General features: G+C 33.1%; 1 protein-coding gene across 1 annotated transcript in view; it reads right to left on the minus strand.

Annotated features, from left to right (window-relative positions):
- Nucleotides 1-26,878, minus strand: part of LOC142317257 (sorting and assembly machinery component 50 homolog) — a 61,661-nt gene that overhangs the window by 17,091 nt on the left and 17,692 nt on the right. Inside the window, exons 4-6 of the mRNA XM_075353664.1 lie at nucleotides 17,018-17,134; nucleotides 10,862-11,076; nucleotides 1,708-1,813 (exon numbers count right to left, since the gene is read on the minus strand). Of these exons, the coding sequence (XP_075209779.1) occupies nucleotides 1,708-1,813; nucleotides 10,862-11,076; nucleotides 17,018-17,134 (438 nt within the window). The remainder of the gene's footprint in view (nucleotides 1-1,707; nucleotides 1,814-10,861; nucleotides 11,077-17,017; nucleotides 17,135-26,878) is intronic.

Raw genomic sequence — 26,878 nt, forward strand, 5'->3', positions numbered from 1 at the left:
AATCCATTCAGTTTCAGAAAAATTCAACTGCAAGTTTATGAGAAATGATTGGTCTATTATACAATTAAAAAATTAATTAATAAATACACAATTACTGCCTCCTATTCTATTTAATATCAGCTTATGCACTTCTAAAATTTATATAGTTACAACATATGACAGTAGATTCCTCTAAATATGTAAATAAAAAAAAATCATATACTCTTATTCCAAGAACACTTTAGCAATATTTCATTTTTGTCACCAGCTGAGTATAAAAAATTCTTTTTACGGCATACATGTCACAATAAATTTGATTAATCCATTGATTATACATAATTACTGGCAAATTTGATTTATCTCCTCCAATGTTGGAGGAGATAAATACAATCCATGTTGGAGGAGATACATCCTCCAATGTTGGCGGATGTATATAACTTGTATATTTAACATTAATTAGATGGGGTTAGAAAGCGCAAGTTGTCTAACCAAACACATAACCTGTACTTGCTTCACTCACTAACCTCAACTAATTAACAGTAATGTTTTGATTATTAAATTTAGTAATTACTGATAATAGTTACGCTGTTATTTTAATATGTAAAATATGTTTTAATAGCTGGATGAGTGTTGTCATACAAGAAATTAACACTGGACATCACAACACGACGTTTGTTCTGAATGGGTCACCAAAGTTTCTTCAAAATTTTACAGTAGTGGCTTGCATTGCAGCACATGATGACAAACTTCAAAAAGCCATGAAAGGTTGACTAGGTACACAGCCGGCCGAATTTTACGACGAAGGTATTTTAAATTAGTAAAACACTATGACAAATGCTTGAACTTAAATGAAAAACAGTAAAAGCGGCAGTTTTAAATTGTATATAACAAAATATTTTTATTTATTGCCAATTCAGGTTACTTTTTGAACCGCCCTCATATGTTCATCAAATACCATTTGCTGGTTCAGGTGAATGAGTTTTTTTATTTACAGATAAATGTACCACAATTCTTTGATTAATTTTTCCATTTTATTGAATTTCTGGATACTGCACAAAGTCAATTCATCTAGATATGAGCATTATTATTCGGTTTTACTTCAAACAAGTAATTAATTCTTGTTCAAGTATTAAACAAAAAGACTTTTCTTGTTTCAATTAAGAAAAAAAAAATCAACCTTAAAATGCCATGATTTCAAATATTAAGAGAGCAAGAAGCAAACATTTTGAGACCAATTTAGAATTCCATGAGGAGTTACAAAAGTAGTATTCTTGTGTAAAAACCATTAGTGATATCATTGTAGTTGAAATAACCACATAAGGGAAGCTCTTGAAGCAGAATATTATTAAAAGAAATTTAGTTTTCTTTATGGGTAGTCCTACTACTTCACAGACTTCTAAAAAGCCCATTCAATATTAATGGAGTACTATTTAATATTACAATGTTTCAACATTTATTCATTTCAATTGATGAAAAATTTATAATTCTAAAAAATACACATATTAAAGAAAATCTACTCCTTATTAGACTATAAATATAATGTAAAAAAAAACTTTTTTTTTACATAGCTGAATTCATTTGAATTTTCATTATTAGTGACAAATTCAGCTAATAATTAGTTCTTGATGCAGTAAGCTGTATCAAGTTCAGATTTTTTAAAAAATATGAATAACATTAACAAATAATAATAGTATTATATAAAAGATTAATAAAAGCAGATTTATTTACCTTATTAAGAGAAAAAAATGATAAGTCTAAACTTGAACCACGATCAATTATCTTATAGCCAGACGAAGGCCATTCAGCCTCCTGCTGAAATATATTTGCAGAAAACCTGAAAAAAAAAGATAAAATAAACAATGAAACCCATTCATATATGAAAATCATTTATAGATCTCATAACTTAAAATTCAAATGCAATCGCAATGATTTTCATACACATAAATGCATTGATAAAATCACTAACAAGTTAAACAACCACTAAAGTTTCAAGTGTTGGATAGTTTTTACAGTTTAAAATTCTAAAGTATAAAATATATAAATTACCAGTAACAAAATATTACAAAAATTTTACAGCACCAGTCCTGAAATTAACCCATTACTTCAAAAGGTGGCCAACATAAATGCCATACAAATAAATCATGATGTTGATTATACTTGGGTTTCTAAACTCATTCTAATGATCATTTCTATCAGTTGCAATTATAAATGTAATATTCATTAGAAATGTCTAAATGTTATAAATTTTGTAACTGGGCATTTTACTTCAGGGATTTCCCATGCTATGGATCTGCACTTTGAATAAGAAAACAATGATGAAATATTTATTTCACGTAACATATTTTCTATTTAATATTTCAATGATTATATACTGACATTTAAAAAAAAAATGTTATCCACACTCAAACATTCACATCCATACTCTGATAGTATCATACAGTTAATTGCTTGTCAATACGTTATTTCTGTATTTAAATTTTAAATCTAGAATCAACTTCATATAGTCAATCCACAACTTACCATTATAATTAGTGTTTTTAACAGTTTTTACCAGGCTTATTGATGTTACAGGTGTACTCATTCACATTACATGAAAAAAATATAGCAAATTTTTTTCTAAACCCAGGACTTACAACATAACAGTATATGTAAAATAATCCACATTAAACTGGATGTTTAATTCTTACGCCACTGGATTCAAGATAGCATTGCGAGTGGGAAATTGGGAATTCAGCTTTACTTTTATTACACACCTTTACAGCTCTCCAAATTATACTTTATATGTTCCATCAGTTTCAAGTTTGTTAAAACAACTCATTACATTTTCTTATATACCACAATATAATCATTTTAATAAAGTTTTATTTTTTGTTAAATTCAATAGAATAGCAGAACTTACCACAACTTATTTTTAATAGAATACTAGTCTTTTTCCCCATTTTACTGGTTGGTGTCTAACAACAAATTACAATTTATTAAATTCAATGATATTATAAGATTCTAGACACATTACATAAGCAAATTTTCCTCATATCCTCCTCATAAGTGCAAAATTCTAACCTTAAAAAAATCTAGTTTCCTGTTCTATTTCTATACTGGTTGTTTCACCTACGTTTTCAATTTCATAAAATTATTATATAACAATATAATTTAGCCCTAAAATTTTCTTTCAGCTCCTACTTCCCTTTCATTTAACTTCATAATCACTTTCTTCTTAGCAGAAAAAAATTATTGCATGTGATAATACCTGATCAAAATAAAATTATTTTATTAACAGTAAAATAAATAATTTCTTTATATTTATAATTAAAATTTTAACTAATAAAAAATGCAAATAATTATAGCTCATGTAAAGAAGCAGAATTAAAAATGGTAAAATAAGTCTATATTTTAACAAGAAATTCTTAAAAAATTTCATACTGGCCTAACAATTTAAGAATATTCAATACTTACTGGAACGTGTTTTCTTTATTAGACATACATTAATATTTATCAAGAATTATATAAGTTTACATATTAAAGATGAAAAACCATAGAATTAAAAATTCTTAAGGAAAAAATTTAAGTAACTGGCATTCATTTAAGTGAATTCATTTACCAATTCAACATTATTATATGTCACTGCTGATTTATATTAATAACAGATTACAAAAACATTGAACAGCTGATTTGTGATTTTTTTTATGAAATAATTTCTTTATAAATAAACATTGCTTTTCTCAAGTAAAATAACTGTAATTTTTTTATTTCAATTTATGAGTATGTTATAGATTTATATCTTGAATAAATATATATATATATATTTTTTTTTTTTTTTTTAGTACAGGCATTTGTTTCAATTTTTTCCATCAATATCAGGATTCATATATACTTTTTTTATCAACAAAAAACTATGAAAACGTAATAATAAAAATAGTTCCAGTGCTCATTTTATGGACACCTTTAACATTATTTATACGTCAAAAATGGGATTTACTTAACTATATTTTCATTTTGCAACATATAACTAATTTTTATAGAGTATAAATGAATAATATTTATTCAATTCAGTCAATAATTACAAACGTAACTTTACATGCAATTTAACACTGATAGAAAAATGCATAATTAATTAGAATGAATTAGTTAATACGAAAAAATGCATAATTAATTATTTTTTATTATAGTTTCAGAGTAAAATTGGGTTTGGTAATCTATTTATTTTTTTGTAAAAAATTACTTATTAACATGCAAACTGAGAGAAACAAATTCACTTTTATTAATTACCACCAGTTTTATCCACAGCTTTTTTCATATCACTTAATATATTAAAGGAATTTCATCCATATATATGTTCTACAATTAACATATTTTTGGAGGTACCTTCAATATCAGTCCTTAGATAAAAAATATTAAACTGTTAAAATTTTATGAAATATTTTTACTCAAAGGTCTTATTTTATAACCGTTTCTTGTTAAAAAATACTAAACTTAATTTACTACTTTTAATTCTGATTCTTTACCCGAATTATAATTTTTTTCATTATTAGTTAAAATTTTAATCATAAATGTAAAAAGTTATTTATTTTGATAAAATAATATTTTTTGATCAGATATTTGTCAACATGTGGTAATTTTTTTTTGTCACTAAGAAGAAAATGATTGATTAAGTTAAATGAAATTAGTAGGATCTGAGAGAAAAGCTTAGGGCTAAATTATATTGTTAAAAATATAATTCAGCCAAGTTACTTGGTTAAAAGTTTATACTTAACTGAATTCAATTATCAGCATTTATTATAAAACAGTTTATAAGATCTATTATACCTTCTCTGCTAATTTATACAAGCTTACTTTTAATTACCTAGTACAGAATAAGTGATTGTTTGCGATGAGTTTATTTAAATTATGAAATTTATGAATAAGACTTTTAAGAAAAAAATAATTACCATCAGGAAATACATTTTGAGAAAAAAAATACCACTTTTTAAGGGTAAACATAATGAATGTGGTTAAAAATTTAACTGAGTAAAATGCAAGACTAATATTAGTGACATTCTAACATCCAGCGGGTTGGTCTAGTGGTGAACTCATCACTGCAAATCAGCTGATTTTGAAGTTGAGAATTCTAAGGTTCAAATCCTAATAAAGTTAGTTACTTTTATATGGATTTGAATACTAGATACCGAAGATGGATATCGGTATTCTTTGATGGTTGGGTTTCATTTAACCACACATCTCAGGAATAGTCGACTTGAGACTGTACAAGACTAAACTTCATTTACATTCATACATGTCATCCTCATTCATCCTCTGAAGTAATGCCTTACAGTGATTCCAGAGGCTAAATAGAAAAAGAGACATGCTAAACAGTTGCTTCCTGTGTCTGTAATTTACATGATATGCTTACTGGTTTTGGGAAAACAGTTTACACCAGAAGTGTTGCAATTTGTTTTCTTGCTGTTCATCATAAAGCTAATAAGAAGTCATCACTAATAGAACGTTATTTATTTCTACATGGTATACCATAAATGCAGTGTCTGACAAAGAAATTAACATTTTTCAGTAGATATAAAGAAACAAGTTCATAGACAAATGTCTAGAAACGCTTTGTCTTTTAGTTATAGCTTACAAAATATTTTGCCCAGACTTCTGCCCAAAGTAGAATAGTCAGGCAATAAATGTACCCCATCCTGGGGTACAGCTATTGAGATAAATTGCATGTTTTAATAATACCCATGTAATAAGGCTCCCATACATCCAAAACTTAGAACAAAGAGGCAAGAATTACAGTATTATAAAAGCACAGTTAAAAATTCTAATTTCCAATTTTCATACCGTATTCTTTATAAAAATTCAACACCAGCCAGTTTAAACTTACAGGTCAATCCATTTGAAGTATCCCAAAAAAAACATAAGCAGGTTGCTTGATCAATTCAAAAAAACTTCAAACTTACCCACTTGTTTCCTACAAGTTTCAGGACCTTAAAACTACATTATTTTAAAATTTTTTATTTAAGCAGTTTACATGTAGCAGTCATTTTTGTTACGGTGCACACACCTATTTTTGTGATTGTAAGGGTTTATAGAAAAAATCGTAACTAAAAAACTATTGTTCCTGGAAGGATGAAACAAAAAGCAATTTATTTGTATTTTCTCAAGGTAAAAAATTGGTCATGTGGTTTATTTACCTATCTCTCTTCTTTCTATGAGAAAATTACCAATTAAGTTGAACATGAAAAATGGTGAAATTTCACTTTTGGTAATTTTTTTCTAGGCAGGGATGGAATACACAGTTTGAATTATTTTTTTTTTATATGTAGGTATATGTTATTAGTTTTACCATATATAATATTAATGGTGATGCTTAACCCTTAAATTTTTATGAATCTTTAAAATCTAATTTTTTTTAAAATTCAAATTTTGGCTTCAAATAACTCTGATGGGGCTGGTGATAAAAATCTCAAATTTGCACAACATGTTTTTGTAGTTGTTAATGGCAAATAAAAAGTTTCTTGTGTATTGTACTAATAAAAACATTATAACGTCTCAAAAATCATGAAAAACCTCTTAAAAGTGATACCATTTTTACTCTCTAAATAAGTGCTCCAAGGGAGTTTCTTTTCTTCTTTGCACTTTATATATTTTATATTTAGCCCCTGTGTTGTTGAATTCGACGTCTTCAATATTTTTAAAATATTTTTTTTAAAATTATTAATGACAGGTCATAATTTAATAACTTAACCAATACCGGTAACCTAATACAATTTTGATTCAAAAATGCTTGTAAAACTTACCCAAACTGAGATTTCAGCGAGTAGCCTACATCTTTTTTCAACAATTCACTTTTATTATTGTACTGGTTTGCAAGTAAACATTATCAAAGAAAAAAAAATTGTAGCAAAATTTTAATTATTCTTCAATGAAATATCCTGTTTTTATAGCAATGAAACTACTATTGGTGTGGTTAACCAACAGCTGTGTGATATCTCTTCTGATAATTCTCTTCATATTGTGTGAGAATGACCAATCACTGTAGTTTGTTAGTTGATAGAGGTGATACACCCAAAATGCTACAAGCAGCATTTAGTTGTTCAATATTGTGATGTGTTGTACTGTATTGCTCTTGTTCTTTGTATTCATGTAGTTCTTTGTTCTGCTGAGAAAAAATTATTTTGAAACAGTTAAAGAGACTTTACAAGAACTAAATTTAAATTTGGAAAATGTGTTATTTAAGAGCTTGCTCTAATGTTATTTGTTTTAAGTTTTTCTTAACTGTTTTTATGAGTTCTTAAAGGGTCACAACAGAACTGTCCATACAGGTGACTTAATTTTGACAAAAAATTTTTAAATGATATTTACAAACATTAGTGACATCTGAATTAACATGTAAAAAAATAATTTGTTAGTTTTCACACTAAATTTGACAAAATTTTAATTTCACTAAATTGACAAATTTTAATGAGTTCTTTTGGCATTGTACCACTGTTTCATGTCACTTTTTATTCACATAAATTTATACGGAACACTGTTCTTCCAATGTTTTATGTGAAATTACTTGAAAATACTGTAAAAAGGTAACTGATTTTAAAATTTGCAAACATAACATTAAGTAAAACTTATTTGTTTAATAAACACAGGATGAAATTTGAGACAGTCGATAAAGATGTGAACAGGTCACCGACTAATGTCAACTGACCAAGTCTGTAACTACAAAGCTAAAGATGCAACAAGCATAAATGAGAATGTTGTAACATTAATTTTCCTACAACTGGAAATGACTTCAATCGCCTGTTATAACATTAACACTGCAGCTGAATGGTTCAAACAAGTGTAACTCAACTATAGTAATAAGCATAAAAATATTAAAGTGCCAGGAAGACAAGAAACCCCCTTGTAGCACTAATTTAGTTAGTCAAACTGGTATCGCTTTTAACAGGTTTTTCATGATTTTTGAGAGGTTATAACTTTTTTATTGGTACAATACACAAGAAACCTTTTTATTTGCCATAAAATCTAAAAAAAAAAAACACTGCAAGTTGTGCAAATCTGAGATTTTTATCACCAGCCTCATCAAGAGTTATTTGAAGTCAAAATTTGAATTTTTAAAAAATTAGTATTCAATAGTTCATAAAAATTTAGGGGTAAGTATATCACCCCTAATTTGAATATTTATTCATTCAAATTAATATTATTTATGATAAAACTATTAACATATACCTATATAAATAAAAATAATTCAAACTGTATACAGCATCCCTGCCTCTTGAAAAAAAAATTGCCAAAAGTGAAATTTCACACTGTTTCATGTTCAGTTTTATTGGTAATTTTCTCAAAAAAGAAGAGAGAGAGCTAAATAAACCACTTGACCAATTTTTTACCTTGAGAAAATATGAAAAAATTGATTTTTGTTTCATCCTTCCATGACCAATAGTTTTTTAGTTATAATTTTTTTCTGTAAACCCTTACAATCACAAAAATAGGCGTGCGCACCGTAACAAAAATTGCCGCCACAGGTAAACTGCTTAAATAAAAAATTGAAAAAAAAAGGTTCTGAGACATGTAGGAAACAAGTGGGTAAGTTTCAGTTTTTTTTTAATATGTTAAGCAACCACTCTTGGGTCACTTCAAATGGATTGACCCTAATTTATAACAGCAAAATTTATACAGCAAAATACCAAAGGTATTTTTCTGTAAATGAAAAATACCAAAGGTAAAAAAGAACTCTCAAGTAATGTGGTTATTATGAGGGAGACTAAAATGTAATGCTCATTGGAACATAACAGAAGTGTTCTCCTGTTGTGTCACACAAAATGACTAGTGCTGCTATCTTGTAGATTTATTTCCCTATTATTAACATTCCAAAACTTATTGATCCACACCCTCTCATTTTCTGTTAGTCACCATTATTAGGAGTTGGCATGCCTACTATGTCAACATATCTAAAACATATTTGCAGAGATTTAAATTTAAACGTGGAAAAAGTGAATGTTAGTGACATTCACTGCCTAAAAAGCTGCTTATGGGTGCAATGGAAGTGCAATGGATTGGTGGGCAAAAAATTTTGTGCATTAGAATCTGGTAAAGCAGAATACCGAGGATGAATCTTGCAGTAGTCAACCAATTTCTGCAACTGATGAAAAGCACTTAAAGGAGATGAACTGATTCAAAATGACCATAGCATAACCCAACAATGCATCTTCATCCAGATGGGCAGATCAAGAGAATGATTACAACACATTATTGTACAACTGAGCTACCGTATATTCGTTTGCAATGGGTGCCTAAAGAACAAACAATAACAAAAGGAATGTTGTGAACAGCTTCTGAAACATTATCATGTTAAATGAGATTATTGCTTTTACAATATTGTGGTCCATTATTACCACCCAGAAAAAAATAGTAAAGCATATGAGTACCAGTCTTTATGGTTCATCACAATCAAAAAAATTTTAAAAACAAACCTCTGCAAAAAAATTCTCTTGAGTGTTCAGGGATTCCAAACATCTACATGTAACTGACCACCTGAAAGCTGGGTCAATTGTAAATTCTGTGGGTTAAAAAGAACCATTTAAACACCTTAGGAGTTACGTGTGCTGTGTTCAATAATCCACAAACAAATAATTCTGCAGCACAATAATGCTCAGCCACACCTATCATGTGCAACCACCAACGTTCTTACGAAATTGAAGAGTGAATCTATTCTACACTCTTCATACATACAAGATATGGTACTCTAAGTGAAAGTCCTTAGACTTCCTTCCTTTTGCAATTAAAGGACACGTATTTATTTCACTTTGGGTTAGGAACTGAGGGAGGCAATGATTAACATAACTATTTTTCGTACGTTTTAAATTATTTTTATCATTTTTTGTTAATTTTTTTTTTCATTAAATTTTTTTATATTTTTTACCTTTTTATACTTCCTTGTACAAAGTAAAGGAGGGATTGTGATTGCGAAAAATTTCAGTTTCCAGATTTTAATGGAAATATCCATTTTGACCATCCCTGAACCCATTTTGACTAGTTTCAGCGTGACATCTGTAAATGCAATTTAATAGGCGTACAACGAAGCCATGCGTTGTCCATATCAGATTTTTTTGAATTTAGAATGCAATGAGTTAGTTACTCATCAAATAAATGTTGTTCTACAAATTCTGCATAACTTGCATTAATTTGAATTTTAGGACCTCATACAATTAAAATTAAACCATAGCTTATTTTGAAATATTGTACATCCTAAGTTTTCAACTTTATTAAGGTAAAAAATATAAACAGATCACCTGAGAAATATAAGTAATATAATACCACATGAATTCAAATTAATGAATTAAGGTAAATAGATAGCAAAAACATTTTCAAAATATACTGCAATCCAAAATATGTGGATACACTGAACAAACAAAGAGCAGATTGTACTGTGACAAAGAAAAATCTGGAACGTCCAATACCACCTTAAAAACTACCTTGCTAAATTCACATTTCAACAAAAGCACAAAATGAAAATTACTGATCCTATTCTGCAAAGTATAGCACAATTTTTCCCTCCAGAAATGCAATGTAGAATGTATATTACTTATACATAATACTGTAAATATTTCAGTAACATATGATGTGATTAAATGTAAGGAAAGTGCCTAATGTTTCCACATCACTTTTTTTTAAATTAAACTTACTCTTAACTGTATTAAAATGGCTTTGCTTTAGCGATACACTGGTTAAAGGAAAACAATAAATGGCACTGTCTAAAAAACTGTTTATAAGACAGAGCAAGGCCAAACACTGTAAAAAATTAGGCTTTAAGCCATATTTTAGAAGCACAATATTAAAATACAATCCCATAATATTAATAATTTTATTTTTTTAATCAATAATAAGATAATAGAAACGAAAAACAGTATCTTACGCAACATCGAGGTCAAGGAAGAAAGGCTTGTAAAAACCAACGTTAAACGTTCTACTCCGTCTTGAACCATAACTATATTCAGCATGCAGCCGTTCAGCACCACCAAACAAATTTGGCCCTTGAGCACTAATAACTAAAGACCCTTCATTATCACCACCAACCATTGTATTAACGCCCCCTTTTAACCTATTCAACTCACGAACAAAGTATGTAACCTGCAAACAAATAAAAATGATTGCATTAGAAACTCATTCTCATTCTTCTTTATATTTCTAAATAAAAACTTTATAGGTTGCTAATAATTTAGGTAGGTGGTAGGTGGTCTTCTTACAAGTTATGGATGGTAATCTCATCAGTTTCAAGAGATGTTGAAATCATTTCAACTTGATATATACTTACATTTCATTGTTGTAATAGCTCTGTGGTCAATCAGCTGAACTAAAATTATTTACATTTTATAAAAATCTTCTATAGGTACAAACAATATATTACTACGGGTTTTGATTGTGATGTTTTTAAAGCTCCTATAATACAAGAAGCAGAGTTCTTTCTCACAGATAATAATGTACGTTATACAGCTAGCCCTATAGTGAACAGATTGAAGGTGTTCGTATAGCTGAACACACTTGAGGATTTCAATGAGCTTGGCATGCCAATATGTAACAGTATATTTACTTCAGTGAAGAAGGCAATGGTAAGCCCATTTCACTCTTCATCAAATCCCTAATAAGCCAGGGGGAATTGGATTCTTAATATTTTAAGAATGGCTCTTGCCACTTTCAGGATTACCTACATCTTGTGTCATGTCACTACAATTTTCTTGTTTATGACAAGTAATGTAACATTTTATAAAAATCATTCTGTCATCAATTTAAGTAAATTAGCAAAAGATATAAAAGCAGATTATTCAACATGAAAACTGTTTATGATAAATTTTTTAACATGATTACAGTGTGAAATAATTTTAAGTCCATATGGCATATTATTTATTCTGATATGGATGAAACTGAAACATGTAATTTTTTAAACAATAGCAACAATTTTATATTTTGGTAAACAAAACGATAGTTCTATAATCTTTTTAAACAAAAAATTTTTTTCCGATTATAATTGATAATTTGCTATGCACAATACCATTACTATGTCTGATAAATCTAATATTGGTTTAAGAGTGCCACCTGTTAGAACAAGTAAGCAGATAATGTCATAGGATGAATAATAGCCTTCTTTATCTTTGGCAAGATGTGTTGATAAATTGAATTTATAAATAAAACTGAATTGAAAAGCAATAATATTCAAATCATCCATTTATGTCTTATCAAATTTTATTGGGTAATTACCACCTCAAATTAAGTATTTAATTTGTATTTTATGTTGATAAGGAGTATATATATTGCATATAAATTTTTTTTAGATTATTCTATTACTCAGTTAGGCTGTTATTTTAAAGATTTTAAATTTTTCATGAGCAGATAATTACTAATGGCTATAAGGAGAGATGTGGAAACCATGAGAGACTGTTTATATTCATCCACTTATAATGAATACTACATTTTTTGATCTCGTGAAGTGTGACGTATAAGGAGTAATCCAATTTTTGATGCCAAAAAACAACTATGCAGCTGAAATTCACAGGAAAATCAGTGATGTTTACATGCCAAATATTATGAGTGACGCTAAAGTAAGATGGCGGTGCCATTTGTTTGCAGTGGTCCCAAGAAGGGCGAACAAACATTCATGATAAAGAACACAGCAGCAGGCCTTGGATGATTTGATTGAAAAAATGAGAAAAAACCAACACTTCATTATGTCACAATTGTCTTTTCACAATCTCTGATTTACAAAGTTTTGACTGAAAAATTGGGATATAAAAAATTGTGAGCTTGATGGGTGTTGAAGATATTAAACGACATACATAAGGAAAAATGTCTGCAGATTATGAAAATGAAGGTGATGGCATTGTTACTGGTGATAGGATGTTAATTTCTTATTTGAATGTCGAGACAATACAGCAGTCCATGTGATGATATGATGGCGGCATTCACTATCTAGACCGAATAAGTTCAAACAAGAACAGCACTTAAGAACCTTGGGGCTACAGTTTTTTAAATCAAAAAAAAAGTGTCTTGCTCAAATTTTGTGATTGTGAAATTACTGTGAATGCTGAAAGAACTCACTAGAGCTACGAAAAACAAAGTGGAATGGTATTCTATGGGAGTTTGTTTCTGCATGTCAAAGTCTGACCACACACATCAAATAAGACAATGAGCCAAATGGAAAGATTTCACTGGAAATTCTTTAATCATCCACCTTATAACTTCAACTTAGCTTTCAGGGATTACTTTCTTTTTCTTCAGCTTAAAACAATGGCTTGCATCACAAAAAGATTAAGACAAATTGAAAAATGGCATTACTGCATGGTTTAATCACTCAACACAGTTGGCACAGTTCCTTGAAGAGCAAATGTGGAAGTTAGTGACACACTATGACAAATGTACTGAAGTTCAAAGTATGAAATGAAGAGCATCATTAGTATCATTACAGAGCATCTCATTAAAAGATAATGTTTTTTAAAACATTTTGATAATCACTGATGAATTATAAATTTCATATAAAGCTATAAATACCAAGTTCAGCTAATATTATTTTTCAGTTGCTGACCTACAATATCTGAGACTGCCATTAACTACATCCCAACAAATGAAGTACACAGGAAAAAAGAACACTAACAAGCATCTAAACCAATAATAATATTAAAGCAAAAACACCTTTTTATATCTCCTATACATAATTTTTTTTGCATTTATAATTAAGAAGTTGAGGCAGCTGCACTATTCTGCAATTATAAATGTACTGCTTACTTTCCTTTTTAAAAATAGTTATGATTTTAGTCTACTTCAATTTATTTTTGAAAATTTTATAGTCCACAAGCCTGCAATGTATGAGTATTAGTGATCAAATATGTTAGATAAAACACCAGAAATCAATTTAAAATTATAGCCACTTATTAAATCCATATGGCCACAGTTATTTGTTACCATTAGTGAGTAATATTAAATATAGTGTTATTATTAACAAGTTAGTTAAAGAATAAAAGCATTATAAAGAATATTTCATAATTCTCTTCAGAATAAATCTTAAATTCTCTTCATTTTTTATGAATTCATTAATAATACAAAAAACCCTAATTTTTATAAATGAATTTATGATGTTCCATTGAATTCTTTTTTTTAACAATGTTTTCTGACAAACTAATAATAGAATACACATTTTAGGCTTTTCTTAAATAGAAGATCAATTTAGTCCCGATATATTCCATTGTAGATTAAAATTCTGACTCGCTTTTTTTACACTTTTTAAAAAACTTTTCCTTTTTAACAGACTTCAAAAAAATAAAAGAGAAGTTTTCACAAGTATGATTTTTTGTTTATAAACTCAAGCCTTAGAATTTATCATTCTTTTTTATTTTTTTAATTTTGTCGGAAGATCTTCCTCTGGTAGAATTTAAAATTTAACAATTTTATAAAATCAATATTATAACATCAATTAATAATAAATTTTATAAATTGATATTTATTATTTACTTGTTATTGCATAATAATGTACCATAACTGTGATATTTTTTGATATTCAAACTATTTTCATACAAAACTAATAGTTACTCCATCTTTTTACATTTCAGGAGTCCAAAATAAAAAAAAATTGATATTTGATAAACTTTTTTCAGTTTTATATACATGTAAAAGAATAAACTTAAGCTAATATATTTATTTGTATATATATTTACCTTAATTTATTCTCAGCAACAGTTTTTTTGCAATATTCTTCTGCATTACTGTTCTCATTTTTATCAGATGCAAATTTTTTTCTTACTTTTAGCAGGAAAAAAGTAAATTATTTTTATAAAGGCAGTATTTTTTAAAGGCAAATCCATATCTTTTTTGTAAATTAAAATAAAACTATAAAATTTTTAATTAAACAAATTTAAAAAAAGTTAATCAGACTAAAAATGCACAAACATGTAAAAAAAAAATAATTGTTTTAATTTTTTAAAAATAAAATTCTCTTGATGTTTTGATTTGTTGCCAAATTAAGATGTTTATTTTTAATTTATTAATAGATTCAAAAGATTGAAAAATTTTTAGAAATTATATAACTAACCACAGCTTAAATTTTAGAAAATTTATTGAATCTGGTTTTAGTTTCATTACTTTTTATTTATATGTAGTAATTTTGGCTATATTCTTGTTTATGACACTTGGTAATGAAATTAATTCAAAATGTTATACTTTCTTATTGTAGATCAAATTCATCAAATCTGTTATAAAACAAAACATTTTTAGAAGACTTACGTCAAACAATTTTCTTTATAACTGGTCATGAGACCACATTGCATCATCCCACAACCAACTTCCAACACGTATATTGTTAAAAAGTTGACTAAAAATGTTTTGGAGGTTTTTAAAAACATTTTATTAAATAATTTGATTTGGTGTATCATTACAAAAGTTTACATTTCAAGCAGCAGCTCTGAGTGGCGAATGGTTCCAGTCTCATAATCGAGAGGTCTAGGGTTCGAGTCCCATCAGTGTCATTTTTTTCCTTATATATACCTTACCACAAAATATTTATAAGAATTTGAAAGAAAACCTGAATCACAAAAAAAAAACCTGAAACCATTTGATTATGAAACTGGAATGCTCATTACTCTGCTACTGCTACTGTTGTTACTGTAGATCATTGATTCCCAAAGTGGTCCAGGTGGAACCCCAGGGGTCCATGAGAGACTCGACGGGGGTCTATGTTAGCGTGACAAAAAAATGGGGGTTCATTCGTAAGCGAGGGTCCACAAAAATTCATCTGGTTTCGATAGTGAAGAACTAAAATGGTCTTCACTATCGAAACCAGATGAAAAATATCCTGGACTGTGGGAAATTGCGAGAAAGCTTTTGACAGCGTTTCCCTCGTCATATCTTGTCGAAAAAAGTTTTAGTGTCGTTACAAACCTTTTATCAAAAAAAAAGGAGCAGATTCAATATCACAGAACGGGGAGATCTGCGCTTATTCCTAACAAAACTGAAGCCAAATATTGATAATTTGCTGTCAATCCATCATGTACATCCCTCCCATTAAAATTGTAACTATTTTGTGATTGTCATTGTAGAAGTTACATTACGTTATTAATGTTTAATTTTAATTATATTACGACAATTTTATTATATTACATTGCAATATGATAACAATAATAATTAATAGTGTAATGATTACATATTTGAATAAATGCAACACAAAAAAATATACTATTTTTCTTTTGCTTTTTACCACTCTGAATGGGAAGTTTTCTAAATAAAATAAGTGAGAATTGATTGCTTTCTTGTGCTGTGAGTTGATGTCAAAAATGTAAAGTTGGATGGAAGCATTTTTTTTGATCGGCCAACTTTACTTTTTTGACATCCACTCACAGCACAGTCAATCAAAAATTAACCAATCAATTCTCACTTTTTTTTCGGAAGCTGTTAGTTTGTGGAACTCAGCCGTAACGCAAATTTTCACAGTTACATCTAATCTTCACATCTTCCATCGACTGGAAATATGGTAGAAATGTAGCTGCAGGGGGTCCACCGGAACCAGCAAAATTTTGAAAGTGGTCTAAGAGAAAAATAAGTTTGGGAACCTCTGCTGTAGATAATCAAATATGCTATTTGAACCATTAAAAAAATCATTAAATTTAATTTAATAAAAAATGGAGCCTAGTTGGAAGCTGCTATTTTGGATTTAAAGTAGAGACCCCTTTCCTACCACCCTGCAAAAGGAAATCGATAAACTATGTTGTAAGCTGACTTCTGCCCTTCTAAGAAAATTTGCATTTGGGCTCTTCATTAGTTTTTATAAATTTGAAAAAAATATGAAATCCAGAAATATTTATAACTCAGAAAACATTTTTTCTTTATAAAAAAATTAATACATTTTAATATGGTGGGCAAATTTAATTTCACATCTAGGAAAATAATATAAAACATAATTCGTATGCTAAGCAGACACTAATAAAACTATTACAAATTCATAAGTTTTTAAAATATTGACATAACTTTAATTTTTACAATACTGAAAACTGCTTTATTTTCAGCATTAAAATAAATAATATATATCACCAACCTCATAGCCATTAGGAGTAGCACTGGGCCCTCTACTTGTATCAATGTGGATGGCAATACTTCGGAAACATCCTAAACTTTCAAGCTTCCCTCTCACTTTATGAGCTTGTTTTATAACCTGAAAAAAATGAATTCAATTAAAAATTAAATGAAATTAAACAACAATTTGTTGGTTTTAGATATAAGATACAAAAATAAAAGAAACAACTGAAATTGGTTCAACATTCACAACCTGGAAGAATTTAAAACACTTGTTTTGGATAGGTATGTGTACATTAGGTTTCGTAGTTCTTTCATAGTATATTGTCCCTTTTCTAACTATCCACTACTTTCCCTTCTTCCCCGGGTTTTTCAGAAGATTTTTTGCTAGACACCCTCTCGAATCATACTAGAAATAAAGGGATCTGTTACTGTACCTTTATAGATTGATGGAGATATGAGACATTCAAGTCAAGCCAGAAATTTTTTTTAAAGGTCTAAAAATCGCATCCCAGGATGGAGGTAGTGCATGCAGTAGGAACTGGCAACTGTCTTGTTATTGGTAGGCTGCACTCATTTCACATGCCAATTCAGAGACTGGACTGTTACTCAAGATTGCAGACAGCAGTGTGAATGTGTAGATGGAACAGCGTGTGGTGATGAAATCAGTTGAAACTTACAGAAGACTTCAGTCACGAAACAGTGATGAGACACTCAGCCACAGTAAGACACTTGAATGGTGTAAGAGCTTCAAAGACGGCCGTAAGTCTGTCACTAATGATACTGGTTGTGATGGGGTTCCAGCCCACAGCACAGCAGTCATTCCTGGGAACATGCAGCGCATTGAAGAGGTTATCATTGACAATTGTTGCATAACCTTTCATGAAAATGCAAAGGTATGTAATCTTTCTTAGGAATAATAAATACAATAATGCAAGACCATTTGCTTTTCCAAAAAATGAGCACCCTATGTTCGAAAACACTTTTCCACCTTTGACTGGCACATAATTGAATGAAGGACTGCTATGACAAACAAGGAAGGCCAGTAATTCCTGGATCACATCATCACATATGAGAAAACATGGATTCACCATTTCACTTCAGATTCGAAAAGAGCATCAAAGCAGTGGAAGCATGAGGAAACATCACCACCAAAGAAATTTTGAACATTTGTGTCAGCAGGCAATGGCAAGTTCTTTTGAGACAAACATGGGATTATTCAAGTTATTTTTTACTCAATGGTATCATTATCAACCATATTTTAAGAATTGATTTTCCAGAAATAAATTTTACCAGATTTTCTGTTCTTTCCATTTATGTCCCTCTGAATCCTAACTCACACAACTGTTCAAGAGGGGATAAATTGAAAAATGTGAAATACTTAATACAGTAAGTGTATGGAGCATTTTATACCATCACATTCTATTTCAGTTGATGAAAGTACAGTTGGTTTCAAGGGTAGAGAGTATTATTTAAATGTTATAATAAGGATAAACCGACAAAATGGTGACAAAGTTATGTTCTTGCAGATTCTAAAAGCGGATATATATGGAGTTTTGAGTTATACTACGGCAAGGCTAATACAAATAGTTTAGTATGGCCAGATTTGCTTGCCACTTCAATAATTGTGATACACTCAGCACATAAGCTGGTGGAAAAAGTTCCAGATTGTGGGTTTTCCTTGTATACTGATCGGTTATATACAAGCCTGAAGCAAGCATTTGAATTAAAAAGAAATTGAACATCCATTTGACTGGAACCATAATGGAAAATAGGAGTGGCTTACCTGAAGAAGTTAAGAAAGAACAAGGCTGTACTAAAACAGCTGAAACTGAAAATACAAGAATTTATTTCTTTGTCACATAAATGATGTTCATTGTTTAGTGTGGTATGATAAACAGTACATACAGCTGTTATGTAAAATCAGCAACTCTGGTCTCCTTAAGTAGGTCCAGAGTTCCTGTGTTTTGGTCTATTCTCAGTTATTTTTTAGCTGCAGGTTGTGTGTGTACCTTCTAGCAGTATCAAGGCTTTTCTGATTATCAGACTGCAGACACAGTTAGCGCTTATTCATTTTAGACTTCTTTAGATTATTTCTGATTTCCACGGAAGTAACAGGGTTGCATTTATACGATGTGTACCTGCTTCATCGCAGCTGAAAGGTGGCAATGACTCCTGGTCGTAAGACGCTATAACAAGCAAGGGATTTTCCCTATTCCTACTTGCGCTCTTTTCAGAGCAGGGACCATAATCTATGGTTTTGTGTCATATGTTCACGTATTGTACCCAATCGATCCAGTAGTGGCCACGAGATACAATGAGTGACAGGGGAATACAGAAGGTACCCAGCTGCCCATGCTCGCTGCAGGCAGTCATCACATTTGTGAGCTTGCCCAGAGTTACTGATAGGAGGAAGACAGCGAGAGTTTCGTTAGGTCATTTTCAGGTTAGGGAATCTTCGGCCATGACTGAATTCCAAGAGGTAAGAAAATCCAGGCAGAAGAGGAAGCCTAAGCCTGTACCATTGATGAGCTCTTCTGAGGACAAGGTTAGCGAAATGGACACATGTGCACCCACCCAGGTCAAACCCAACCAAGCGGTAGAGACACTTAAAAAAGCGAAGGGCAGACCTGGTAGTTCTGCCCCGCTGGCTAAAGTAGTCCAGGAGGATATGGACTATTTGTTTCTATTTGAGTTTCTGGCACTTCCTGGTGGCGTCAGCGTGGGAATGAAGAAGAAGGTTCTTCCCCGTCTTGCCAAACTCCAAACTCAAACAGGTGCTTTCGACAATGGTATGTTTCGAGGCTTTGGCTTCTAAGCCCCGCGAGGTCAAACTCCAAGGTGGTCCAGACTCCAGTGCAGCCCAGGAGCTACGCTGAAGTGCTGAAGACCAAGCGCGAGGCCAGCAAGGCGGCTAAAAAGCCGGCGGTCCTTTTTGTAAACCGGGTAGAGGGCTCGAAGACTACGAGCCAAGAACTGAAGCGTGATTTCCGGGCTGCCCTTCATGGCGACCAGAATCAGCTGAAGATCAGGGACATAAAGGAGACCAGCAAAGGGCTGGTAGTTGTCGCTGAGAACAAGGAGACGGTCCGCGTCATCAAGAAGTCTACTGCAGTTCAGAAGCTTGAGGATAAGGTAGACCCCAAGAGTCAAGAAGGTCCCGTGTCATCGTGTATGACATTGAACGGAGCCTCTCCGATGACGAGGTTCTGTCTCTCATCCGAGAGCAGGACACTGACTTGGACGATGCCTCGTTTAAGGATCACTGCAGGTTTGTATTCAAGACTGATAAGCGTGATACCCCACGGTATCACGGAGTGTTTGAGTTAGGGGCTGGTCTCCATCAGAAGTTCGTGTCGGAGGGATGAATCTTCGTTGATTTCGCATTCTATCGTGTCAAGGAATACCGTAACGTGCAGCGATGCTTTAAGTGTTGTAGGTTTGGCCACAGGCCCAAGTTCTGTAAATATGCTTGATCTGCGCGCATTGTGACGAGGAGGGCCATAGGCATGACGACTGTCCGCAAAAGAAAGAGACTCCATCTTGTGTTAACTGCAAAAGACATAGGCACTCAGTCAATAGTAAGGAGTGTGGTTGCTACTTGAGAGCAGTTGAGATGTACTTCAACTCTCTCACTAGTTAGGTTCGGTCAACTTAATGCCCAGGGAGCCTATGCCCACGGAGCCTCGATGTTCTTCTTCTGTAATACCCGAATGTGGTCAAGGGTGATCTGCCAGGTTTTTAAGGCTGGAATAAGTTTTTCGTAGGTGAGAGCAAATCTGCCGTGCTGTGCAGGAAGTCTATAGATAGTGTCTTCATCACGGCAGGCCTCTGACACCCATCACGTCGTTGTTCTTGCCGTGAATGATTTAGACCTGGTTGTAGTTAGTTCATACTTTCAGTACGAACAGCACTTGGAAAGATGGGATAGAATTGTTAGCTTGGGAGTGGGACTACTGATGTCGGTTGAACAAAGCATCCGTATCAAGGAACTCCCACACGGTCCGATAATGCGGCTCTCGCCAAATTGATTCGCCGCTTGTGAGTGGCCAATTTTCCCCTTGACCTGTAAGTTCCAGGGGACTTGAGTCCTGTCCCCCCCCCCAGAGCCCGGTAATCGAGCATCATGTGTTCGTTCAATTGGACCTCTCCACAGACTCACAGCTCATAGGTGGAACCGCAACAAATATTGATTTAAATTTAAATAGTTGGAGAGCACTCCAACTATGTACTTAATACGGGGGTCCCGTTGCCCTTAAAAACGAAGGAGAGTCATACCATCCCACAAAAACCTGTATAAATCTATACAAGGACCTTCCTTTAATCGTGGCGTGCCATTTTTCCTGTCATGCTTCCATCGCGAGGCTGTAAAGCCTCCTCCGCAGGCAGAAGATGGGCAACTGTTCGAAATTTAGAACCGGTGCATTGAGATCACGTTTTTGCTCCGGTCCAGGCCCGGCTCGAAACCGCATCCCAAATACCTCGGCCTCCCTGCCTCTTCACAATTTCCACATAGCCGCCCGAACTTTCACCACTAAATCGATTGGGAACGCCTTTCCCAATACAGTAGTAGCCTCGTAGGAGGTTGTTTAAAAACACCAGTGCATACAATTAAGGCTCTGCGCTGGGCACTCCAGATTTCTTTCCTACCTATGCGCCCAAACGGACACCGCGTAAGAGGTCATACTTCTAGGTAAGAAGTAAGAAGACACCTAGGTACACCATGAACAAATGACGGCCGTAATTTTTTCGAGCAATCCTCCTAAGCTTGTGCATCACAGAGACGGCGTCCGCCGCTACTTGCCTAAAGTGGTTGCTAAACAGCAACTTCTCATCAAACAAAACACCCAGGTACTTATGAACTCGAATTCGATTGACTAAACAGCCTTTTTACTTAATATGGGGGTTACGACTATATAATAAATTTTCTGCACCCTTGAGAAGCATCAACTTCGTTTTGGACACAGAAATCTTTAAATTTTGAATGTCCATCCAGCCCTCTGCGGTTGACAAAGCCGCCTGCGCTCGGTCTTCTAATAGTGGTCGTGAATTACCACGAACTAACAGGAGACAGTCGTCGGCGAAAGGCTGGGCTGTGACCCCTTCGCGGAATATCAGTCCCAAAAATCTGACGAATACCAGGTTCCACACCAAGGAACCGATCACTGCGGGCTTCCCCTGTTGATGGATTTTCCCACAAAACTAGGTGAGCATCCTTAAACAGAGCCGTGCGATCTAACAAGTAGTCACGTACTACGGCCTGCAGGGCAACAGGAATATTGTGGCGTTCCAACTCATAGAGGACATAACAACTCCAACGCAAGGAAGGAAATGCTGCCTCTATGTCAATAAAAATTGCCAAAACATATTTACAGTTGGCGCTTTCCACCTCGGCAAGAGAATTTAAGATGCAATCCTCGGTGCCAACTCCTTTCATGAAGCCATACTGGACTCGAATTAGAAATGCGTTCATATAGATACTTTCCCAGAGCCGTTCCAAAACTAGCCTTTCAAGCAACTTGCCGATTACGGTAAGAGGCTGATGGGTCGATAACTGCTAACCTCACTGGGATCCTTTCCTGATTTTAAGAGCACCCTCACCAAAGCCACCTCCAACAAGTCGGAAAGCAACCCCAGTTTAGGCACCCCGAGAACAGTCTGCCAAGCGGCTCTCTTATGACAGGCAGCAGATGTTACAAAATATACGGGTCAAGTTGGTCAATCCCCGGTGCCTTTCTGTGTCATTCGAGAAACCACTCTGTCTACATCTACGGTTCCACAGTCCGTACGCCAGAGAATGGTGACTCACCCACCCTAACGCCGACTTCTGCTTCACCCTCCGGAGCATCTGGAAAGAGTATCCAAGAACGCCTGGTAAGTCGCCACAGATGTAAAAACTGTGGTCACGACCACCAAACCCGCATCAAACACTGAACAACACGTGCAATGGCTTTTGCCGTTAACATGACTTCGCGAGCTGCCAGCGATTGCGCTGCAATTCACGCATGGAGTCTTGCCAAAACTTGAGTTTGGCTTCGTTGATGGAATGAACGTACTCATTACGGGCTCGCCGGTAGATCCGCAGATCCTCAGCGCGCACGTCATCTACAATAATCCCTGTTAGGGGGCGACGCTGGTATATTTTATATTTTCCTAGCGGACCTAGCTCTTGCGCGCAGCACGCTAAGGTTAGAGGACCACCACTTTTCCCGGGTTTCCGCCTGCGTTTAACAGACGGCTCCCAGGAAGCAGCGGTCATGACGGCTGCTTCCTGGGCACTCTCCGATCAGCGGACTGGCCACTACCTAAGGGTCCGTCCATTGGCCGAGGCCGCCGTAGGACCCTATCGCAACCAGTCTTGACGTCCCAGCCGAATTGTTCAGCCATCAATTCCACCTCCTCCCTGTGCTCCATGTGCCATTCCAACCCCTGTAAGGCAGCCAGGACATTCAAGATGTCCGGACGAGTTCTACAGCGAAGGCAAAAGCTTAGTTAATAAATCACCGATGCAAATGTCTACCGATACATTTACATCGGTGGCATCCCAACGAGGCCAGGCTTATTACAATATTACAATGAGATGTAAAAAGTCAGAGGGCGATAGACGACTCCCGTTAAAGCCCAAAAGGGCTAGGAACGGGGGAGGGTTGGCGACCGGAACGTCTTTAGGTGGGTGTCTTCCCCTACTGAGTTGGGATGTTATATAAAACAGCTGAAACTGAAAAAAATAAACATTCTTTCTTTTTGTCACATAAATGATGTTTACTGTTTAGTATGGTACATACTTATAAATGGTTACCTTATGCTCGTACTTGCGGTACTTGTTATGGTAACAGCACAGAACTTACTGAAAGGAGAGCTAAAAACATTATTTATGAGTGTTCTGAAATCAACTCTTATCTGCCAGTATAATAATAATATGGGGGATGTGGATCGTGCCAATCATTCCATATCAAGCTATAACTTTGGACGAAAGTCTATAATGGTGATGAAAATTATTCTTTTCCCTTCTGCAAGTTTCAGTTGATAATTCATATTTGCTGTTAGCAAATTCATATTCACCAAAAGAAATACAGAAAAAACCTCATTAACCAACTTGTTGGCAACGTCAGAAATCCAAACTGAAATAAGAAACCAGGATGACTGTCCTCTAGTGACGCAGAAGAAAGACTTAACAACCTTCCTCACTTTATTTATTTACAAGAAAAAGTCTTAAGACTTTGTTGTGTGTAGTAACAGGATAGTACCTTTTTTTTTGTCTTCAGTCATTTGACTGGCTGGATGCAGCTCTCCAAGATTCCCTATCTAGTGCTAGTCGTTTCGGTATACCCCCTACATCCTACATCCCTAACAATTTGTTTTACATATTCCAAACGTTGCCTGCCTACACAATTTTTTCCTTCTACCTGTCTTCCAATATTAAAGCGACTATTCCAGGATGCCTTAGAATGTGGCCCATAAGTCTGTCTCTTCTTTTAGCTATATTTTTCCAAATGCTTCTTCTTCATCTATTTGCCGCAAAAACTCTTCATTTGTCACTTTATCCACCCATCTGACTTTTAACATTCTCCTGTAGCATCACATTTCAAAAACTTCAAATCTGTTCTTCTCAGATACTCCAATTGTCCAAGTTTCACTTCCATATAGAGCAACACTCCAAACATACTTTCAAAAATCTTTTCCTGACCTTTAAATTAACTTTTGATGTAAACAAATTATATTTCTGACTGAAGGCTCGTTTCGTTTGTGCTATTCGGCATTTTATATCACTCCTGCTTCGTCCATCTTTAGTAATTCTACTTCCTAAATAACAACATTCTTCTACCTCCATAATCTTTTCTCCTCCTATTTTCACATTCAGCTGTCCATCTTTGTTATTTCTACTACATTTCATTACTTTTGTTTTGTTCTTGTTTATTTTCATGCAATAGTTCTTGCGTAGGACTTTATCTATGCTTTCATTGTTTCTTCTAAATCCTTTTTACTTTCAGCTAGAATTACTATATCATCAGCAAATCGTAGCATCTTTATCTTTTCACCTTGACTGTTACTCCAAATCTAAATTGTTCTTTAACATCATTAACTGCTAGTTCCATGTAAAGATTAAAAAGTAACGGAGATAGGGAACATCCTTGTCGGACTCCCTTTCTTATTACGGCTTCTTTCTTATGTTCTTCAATTATTACTGTTGCTGTTTGGTTCCTGTAAATGTTAGCAATCGTTCTTCTATCTCTGTATTTGAACCCTAATTTTTTTAAAATGTTGAACATTTTATTCCAGTCTACGTTATCGAATGGCTTTTCTAGGTCTATAAATGCCAAGTATGTTGGTTTTTTTTTCTTTAATCTTCCTTCTACTATTAATCTGAGGCCTAAAATTGCTTCCCTTGTCCCTATACTTTTCCTGAAACCAAATTTTTCTTCTCCTAACACTTCTTCCACTCTCCTCTCAATTCTTCTGTATAGAATTCTAGTTAAGATTTTTGATGCATGACTAGTTAAACAAATTGTTCTGTATTCTTCACATTTATCTCCCCCTGCTTTCTTTGGTATCATGACTATAACACTTTTTTTGAGGTCTGACGGAACTTCCCCTTTTTCATAAATATTACACACCAGTTTGTATAATCTATCAATCGCTTCCTCACCTGCACTGCACAGTAATTCTACAGGTATTCCGTCTATTCCAGGAGCCTTTCTGCCATTCAAATCTTTTAATGCTCTCTTAAATTCAGATCTCAGTGTTGTTTCTCCCATTTCATGCTCTTCAACTTCCTCTTCTTCCTGTATAACACCATTTTCTAATTCATTTCCTCCATATAACTCTTCAAAAAAGTGCCAGGTGGAAAGAAGGAGACAATGTTTTACTGCAAAACATGTACATGAAACCTGGTCTTCATCCGGGAGACTGCTTTGAAAGGTACTGCACCCTCAAGGGTATGGTAGCTTTCACAGCTAATTTTACTTCTTAATTAGCTTCACTAACTGTAAGTAAAATTTACTGACCTTCTTATCATGTTATTAAAATTATTCAGTAACACAATACAAAAGAAAATATCATCAATCATCATCTGGTATTTCAATGTGTAGTTAAAAATCATGTTTTAGTCAAATTAAATAAAAAATAATGTGATATGGTAGAGTGGTCGGGGCCAGCATATTGATAGTTGTAAAGGTTAAAGAACAGTAGGGTTATATGTAGAGATGAATTACAAAATGTGAAATTACTTACATCATCTATAAAGCTTTTGAAACTTCAAATTGGTAATTTTGATGTATTATTACTTCACCATTTAATAAAAAAATCTTACGTTGCAGGACTTTCCCGTCACGCGGATTTTTTCTGAGGCACAGCTTACACACAAAACTTAATTTTTTAAATATTTATCGTTTTACTTAAACATAATATTTTTTGTTTAATTCAATGATTCTAATTTCACTTCACTTCTATTTCATTCACGCAGGTGTAGTGGTACTAGTGAGCACTTTAAATGTTATTCATTTATTTAATTCTACTGCTCACCCGTGACATCACAAACATAGACAACTACATCAGCTGTACGTCTAGTGTATAGCTGCAAACTAGTGCTCCTTGTAGTGAGAGGGAATACTATTGATGCAGTATACCCATTTAGCCACTAATTTATTTAGTACATTTTTTGGGGCGGGGATGCTATTTTCAAAATATTTTTTTTTGCAAATATATTTTAGTTGTTAACAAATCTGTCTACAAAAAATAATACCTTAATTAGGTGAAATCTCAAGATGATGAAATTGGTATATGGGTGACCTTGCTGTACAGCCTCACCCCCTTAACCTTTACAATTGAAAATCTAATGAAATCACTGCCGCATATAAAGAAGTAATCTGACCAAGTTTAGTCA

Source organism: Lycorma delicatula, chromosome 1 (genome assembly GCF_047948215.1).
Source record: "Lycorma delicatula isolate Av1 chromosome 1, ASM4794821v1, whole genome shotgun sequence".
Lineage (NCBI taxonomy): Eukaryota > Metazoa > Arthropoda > Insecta > Hemiptera > Fulgoridae > Lycorma > Lycorma delicatula.